Below are 7,002 nucleotides of genomic sequence, written 5' to 3'. Positions count from 1 at the left end.
GCCTCTTGAGAAACCTATATGCAGGTCAGGAAGCAACAGTTAGAACTAGACATGGAACAACAGACTGGTTCCAAATAGGAAAAGGAGTACATCAAGTCTGTATATTGTCACCCTACTTATTTAACTTCTATGCAGAGTACATCATGAGAAACGCTGGACTGGAAGAAGCACAAGCTGGAATCAAGATTGCCGGGAGAAATATCAACAACCTCAGATATGCAGATGACACCACCCTTATGGCAGAAAGTGAAGAGGAACTGAAAAGCCTCTTGATGAAAGTGAAAGTGGAGAGTAAAAAAGTTGGCTTAAAGCTCAACATTCAGAAAATGAAGATCATGGTATCTGGTCCCATCAGTTCATGGGAAATAGATAAGGAAACAGTGGAAACAGTATCAGACTTTATTTTGGGGGGGGGCTCCAAAATCACTGCAGATGGTGATTGCAGTCATGAAATTAAAAAATGGTTACTCTTGGAAGGAAAGTTATTACCAACCTAGATAGCATATTCAAAAGCAGAGACATTACTTTGCCAACAAAGGTCCGTCTAGTCAAAGCTATGGTTTTTCCAGTAGTCATGTATGAATGTGAGAGTTGGACTGTGAAGAAAGCTGAGCACCAAAGAATTGATGCTTTTGAACTGTGGTGTTGGAGAAGACTCTTGAGAGTCCCTTGGACTGCAAGGAGATCCAACCAGTCCATCCTAAAGGAGATTAGTCCTGGGTGTTCATTGGAAGGACTGATGCTGAAGCTGAAACTCCAATATTTGGCCACCTCATGCGAAGAGTTGACTCATTGGAGAAGACTCGGATGCTGGGAGGGATTGGGGGCAGGAGGAGAAGGGGATGACACAGGATGAGATGGCTGGATGGCATCACCGACTCGATGGACGTAAGTTTGAGTGAACTCCGGGAGTTGGTGATGGACAGGGAGGCCTGGTGTGCTGCAGTTCATGGGTTCACAAAGAGTCGGACATGACTGAGCGACTGAACTGAACTGAAAGGAAAAGCACTGTTAGGTCTGAACACCTTTATATATGAAAATGTGAGGTTTGAAATGAATTTTGCATGTGTTGGGAATTAGCAAACATATGTCAGTACGAAAACAACTCAATTAGATTAAGATTTTAGAATGATTGCTCCAGCAATGCTGCAGAGAATATCTTGGAAAGGGTGGAGACCTAGACCTGGGAATCAGCTCGTCTACTGCTGTAGACCTTACAGGGAATGAAGAGGTCCTGTCTTGAACATTCTGGAGAGAGAGGAGAAGACATATACATGAGCTACATGTGCGCTTAGTATGGCTTGTTTGGAAATAACATATGGATATCCAACAATGAGTCTAAGAAGACCCAAGTAATCTGTATTTAGATACTGAAAAAGAAGATGAAACCTTATTCAGTGTCACAGAGTAATAGGAGAGAGAGCATTCTGAGTAGAAAGGTATGTTGAGTTTAAGGACTGAATGTATAGCCAGGTGGAGATAACAAGAAAGATATTCAAATTTCTGAGTAAAGTCTGACTGGAAAATTAAATGCCATTGATGAAAAATATCTTAGAGTTTAGCCTATAATTTTATAGGAATATAGGAAATATAGGAATTTGCTTCCATATACCTAATAGCAATGGCAAGCTCTTTTAGCTATACATATACTTAATATGAATTTTATTTTTGTATCCCTTCATAGTAATGACAAAACCGTTTAGCTTCATACATAATTAATACATGTACCAGAGACGATCTCCTGGAGAAGGGAATAGCTATCCCCTCTGGTATTCTTGCCTGGAGAATCCCGTGGACAGAAGAGCCTGGTTGGCTGCAGTCCATGAGGTTGCAAAGAGTCAGACACAACTGAGGGACATTTTTAAAAAATAGACAGCTACTAAAGAAAATAAGACAAAATCGAACAACAAACTGAGTCCCAGAAAGGGTTCATTACAAGTGATACAGACAAACACTGCTAGAAGCACAGCAAATAGAAAGTATATTTTGGGAAGATTATGTCAATATGTAGCAAGAGTTATAAAGATGATCATACAATTTTGCCTAGTAATCCTACTCCTGGTTATTAGGAGTTATCAGTGTATATCACTGAACATCTATCTTATAAATATGTTCTACATAACAGTATGTTATAAGGGAATGGCTTAATATGTCTATGTTTACTCAGAGTATGAAGACTCTATTATATGAAGACTATTAAAAAAATAGGAAGATTTTTACATTGATGTAAAAATAGTCTAAATATTTATAATTATCACAACTGTGTAAACATATGCATACCAATAGAGATTCACTGAAAATCATTAACAACAAAAACCATCAGAATGGTAATATTATAGATAATTTTGTTTTTCTTAAAACAATAATTTCTTAAAAGCATCTACAGATAATGTTTTGTTTTCCTTTTTTCCAAAATAAAGTTTATGTGAGGACAACTTTTCAAAATCTATTTTAAAAGACATGTAGTAAGCTACAATAAAGCAAACGTGTGAATATAGACAGGCTCCAAACACCCTTATTTAAATGTTCCTTGGGCATGTGGAAAGGGTGGTGCAAGAAAGGGGATCAATTGAATGCGGGCAGAGGACAGATGAGAAGAAAAAGAAGGCAGAGGACTGAGAAACTCAGGGAAGCAACAGTATCTCTTTGGCTCCCTATGGAGTCACCAAGCGCATATGACCAGGGTGGTGGAAGCCTCATGTCACAGCGAATGTTGCATGAGCTGGTGGGGGAGCTGGACCACAGTGACCACCCCGCCCCTTTCCTTTACACCATGTCCCGGCTGGGCCATCACCCTGACATGGCCTTGGGACATGTGTGCAATGGGAGGTTTGAATTTAGACTGGTGGTAGGAGATGAGACCACTACGTTTCTTTTGTACATACATAAGGTTTCACTGACACATTAACCACAGGAGGAGGAGAAAAGGCCACAAGATGTGGGGTTAGTGTGAGTGGGGACAAAGGAACTTTTTTTTTCAAACTAAGAAAGCACCAGTATTGCAAAGACTTTCCGTGATTCCACACTCACCTTGAAACTCCCCCTCTCAGCACAGGAAGTGCGCTGACCACTGGGGGGAATAAAAGAGACTCAGAGGAGCCAAGGTCTTCAGCCTCTTGCTGCACAGCTCAGTGGGACCTCAGCCATGAAACTTCTCATCCTGATCTGCCTGGTGATCTGCAGTCTCACTGCATACACTGTGGAAGGTGAGTCAAAGGTTGTTTATGAGATAAGGAACATCTAGGTGTACAGGCAGTCGCCAGGCATTTTGCTATTGACTCAGGTTTTGAATGGAGTAAATTACTTTCTCCAAGCTAAGCCTCAGTCTTCCTGTGTGCAAAATGGGAATAATTTGACTCTAGAGGATCTTGTGGATTTTGCAGATATATCTTGGCTAACAGCTAGACTCCTATTTTTCACAACTGGGTGAATTGGGGTAAGTTTCTTAACTTGTATTTGCCTATGCTTACTTGTCTATAAGATGAATATGATAACTGATACACTTACTTGGGGTTAAAATGAAATAAACATTATATATAATCAATAGTGTAAATTATAATAAATTTTTCAGGTTACTACACAAGTCCTGGTTTCTTAATTAATGTTAGCTGTGGAATGGTGATGACAATTGTGTATCTTTGAAGCTTTTGCCCATTTAATATTGATCTTGATAAATTCTCAAAAAATTTGAGAGCTCAGTCGTGATGCGGGAATGACTAGAGAGTGTTATGTTCTGAAACAAATCAATGTTTTTTTATTAAAACAAAAATGATTGGAGCTCATACCTTCATACCCAGGAAATCAATATTACATTTAAGTGTGTAAGAGAGTCTATATTACTGCTATATTATGAATGTTGTTCCCATTTAGGATAAACTTATCAAGTTTTTATGAGACCATAGTGCTAACAAATATCAATGCCTTATATACAGTCAAATAAATTATAAGGTATACCCAGCTGAGACTTCACTACATTACTGAGCATTCGACACATATTTTTTAAAGGATCATTTTGTTCTCAGCTGGTCAGAGTACATTTCTCTTGGCAGCTCTGACCACAAGAAGGAATATCCTTGGGGTATAATTAATGCTTCAGAAACTCTCCTTTAAAACTCCTAATCTGTAGACTTGTTACTTAGACCAAAATATCTGAGCCTGATCATGGATCCCCACGGTTCTCTGTAAATAGTGACAGTACTGTCTGAAAGTCCCTGAAACTGTTCCTTAAATAAAATACTGTTAAAACAAAAAGTTTAAGCCAAATGTTGCCTGAACTGTGGCTGGCTGGCATTTTTCTGAGACAAGAGGCTTGCATTTGGTGCAAACCCATGTATGGGGGAGCCTGGTGGGCTGCCGTCTATGGGGTCACAGAGAGTAGGACACGACTGAAGCGACTTAGCAGCAGCAGCAGCAGGCCTCCCTGTCCATCATCAACTCCCGGTGTTCACTCAAACTCACGTTTAGGAAACCCTTTATATTATTAACTATTCCAGGTTATTTTCCCTTCTCCAATGTAAGATATTCTCGAAACTGTTAAATTTAATCCCTCCAGGCCATTTCTATTGAGGATGAGGACTCTGTGAACTATTGGCTTTACATATTTCTCATTTTAACATTTAAAATAACACCTTTAGTGATTCAGTCAAAAATGAGCTACCTCTCCCATGTTTAATATTGACTGTCCCAAACTACTCTTTATCAGATCACTCTTTGTTATTTGATTGATGACACTCTAACATTTATATTATTAGAAATTATATTTTATTTTTGTTTGCTTGGTTTTCTGTACAGGTGTGGGGACTGAAGTTCTAGAAAAGAACATCTGTGTGAGTCTGACTACACGGCGACTGCCAGTTAAAAACATCAAGACCTACACCATCAAGGAGGGCTCCATGAAAGCAGTGATGTGAGTTTCTCTCCCCAAAGCTGGGCTTGATGGAACACAGTGTACAGAAATGCCACCCTTCTTGGGAAAAATTAGTTAACAGGGAGGAAGACCTCAACCTAGCCAACAGTCCTTTTGTTTTTCCATATTAACCATGTCCTTGCATAGCCCCAAACAATGATGATGACAAAAAAATTGGCAACCAAGTGAAGACTGTCACCCTCCTTTCTGATTTATCTTAACAGAATAATCGGACTGGGAACCAGATGAATAATGTGCTCGTTCCAGAGGGTTAGGTTTAGAGATGGCTGGATCAGATCAGGATTTGAGCACAGAGCCACACTGCTGTGGGATACCTCTCTTCCCATCCACCCCCTTCCCTGCCTTTCTTTTCCTTTTTGATGCCTGGAGTAGAATGTCATATTTTATCAGTTGCCACATCTCAAGGAATAGTGTCAACAATTAGCCTACGTGGTACCATTCTCTTTCCAGGATTTCATGTTCAAAATAGCAACACTTCCCAACATATAATCACAACTTTACCCCCCACCTCTTCAAATAAGATAAATAAATCACCTTTTGTGCAGAAGATAGGATGACAGGGTTTAGATGTGAAAAAAGAAAAAGGACCTCAAATGTCTAGTTTAATTACATCACTTGGTGGCAATGATGAGATAGGAGTCTGAAAATTATGCTGAACAAGGAATCTGGGTATTACCTGGAACTATTTCTTCTTCACAAAAAATAGATTTTTCTTCTTCAAAAAAATAGATTGCAGAAGAATGATTTTCATTTATGATCTTGTGAATCTGAAAGACTGATTTACCCAGTCCTTTCTGCACAAGATCTCTTTTACATGATCTGATCTTAACTTTTGGCCCCAAGGCTTTGAGGATGTGATTAATTGTGCCTATCTTTTCCTTTTATTGCAGATTCATTACCAGACGAGGATTTAAAATCTGTGCTGATCCTGCAGTTGACTGGGTGAAAAAAGCCGTCCAAAGGATAGACAGGAAAAATATGAGCCAGATCAAGCCTACAGGAGCCCAGCCATCCACCAATAGAACTGTGACCCTGACTGGGTAGTGACCTTCCAACACTTTGTCCCCTCCCTAGCCAGCCACCTCATTTCCCTTCAAAGCCCATGGACTGATTACATTATATTCACTTTTTATAAAAGTGCTGTATGAGTCAAATTATTTTCGTGGATTTTTATTTTTTATATTTCTTTTGTAATCATTCAGATGTTCTAATTAATAAATATTTATTATTAAGAATATTCCACAAACGTATTCATTACATATTGGGGAAGGTAATACATCATTTGTGTTCCATTTCTGTCCTTACCATTCCTCCTTTTGATCCCTGATGGGAGAGATTATATCAGTGTTTATCAGAGATGAAAGCTATATTCATTATTCTTAGGTTCTAGCATGAAGTTGTTGTCTACACGACTCATAGGTGACAAATGCGATGATGACAATTTAAGCCTTATTTCAACCTGTCTTCATCATGCAGTTCTATTTTTAAGAAATAAAGGAGAAAATTATCTGACTGTTACTGGGTTCCCATTCTGAGAGTTCACTACTCAAAAAGTGACTTCACTCAAGTTTGATCTTGAGCAAATTCTCATACCTCTATGTTTCATCTGATCTACAAGAGAAAGGAAAAAGACACAGTTTGTCAGTTCTTTCATTTGCCAAGGTTAGACAGTTTATTCAACAAAAATCAATTCCACTCAAATTAAGCAATGTTCTCATTGCCTTTCTGCAACTTCCACAATTGTCACTACTCTAGTTAACATACAAGTTATGTGTTTGGAATTTAACATCCCAAACACTGTCACTTGGAACATTTCTTTTTTTTTTTTTTAATTTATTTATTTATTTTTAATTTTTACTTTACAATTCTGTATTGGTTTTGGCATAGATTGACATGAATCCACCACAGGTGTACATGCGTTCCCAAACATGAACCCCCCTCCCACCCCCCTCCCCACAACATCTCTCTGGGTCATCCCCGCGCGTCAGCCCCAAGCGTGTCATATCCTTCATCAGACATAGACGGGCATTTCGATTCTTACATGTTATTATACATGTTTCAATGCCATTCTCTCA

At 38.8% G+C, this 7,002-nt stretch overlaps 1 protein-coding gene across 1 annotated transcript; it reads left to right on the top strand.

Moving 5' to 3' along the window:
• The first annotated feature begins 3,133 nt into the window (after window positions 1-3,133).
• Window positions 3,134-6,089, top strand: LOC120880288 (lymphotactin-like). The gene is made up of 3 exons (XM_040263566.1): window positions 3,134-3,206; window positions 4,792-4,906; window positions 5,818-6,089. The coding sequence occupies exons 1-3, from the start codon at window positions 3,146-3,148 to the stop codon at window positions 5,969-5,971; spliced, it is 330 nt and encodes a 109-aa protein (XP_040119500.1). The 5' UTR covers window positions 3,134-3,145; the 3' UTR covers window positions 5,972-6,089.
• The last annotated feature ends 913 nt before the right edge of the window (window positions 6,090-7,002 follow it).

Source organism: Oryx dammah, unplaced genomic scaffold (assembly GCF_014754425.2).
Source record: "Oryx dammah isolate SB20612 unplaced genomic scaffold, SCBI_Odam_1.1 HiC_scaffold_21, whole genome shotgun sequence".
In the NCBI taxonomy this organism is placed as follows: domain Eukaryota; kingdom Metazoa; phylum Chordata; class Mammalia; order Artiodactyla; family Bovidae; genus Oryx; species Oryx dammah.
The sequence above is the reverse complement of the archived record's forward strand: the minus strand, read 5'-3'. Positions and strand labels throughout refer to the sequence as shown.

Bases quoted from the DNA above. Each gene is read 5' to 3' on its own strand.
- LOC120880288 (XM_040263566.1), top strand. From the start codon at position 3,146: ATGAAACTTCTCATCCTGATCTGCCTGGTGATCTGCAGTCTCACTGCA. The intron at 3,207-4,791 runs GTGAGTCAAAGG...TTTTCTGTACAG, and splicing joins CACTGCATACACTGTGGAAG to GTGTGGGGACTGAAGTTCTA. The intron at 4,907-5,817 runs GTGAGTTTCTCT...CTTTTATTGCAG, and splicing joins GGCTCCATGAAAGCAGTGAT to ATTCATTACCAGACGAGGAT.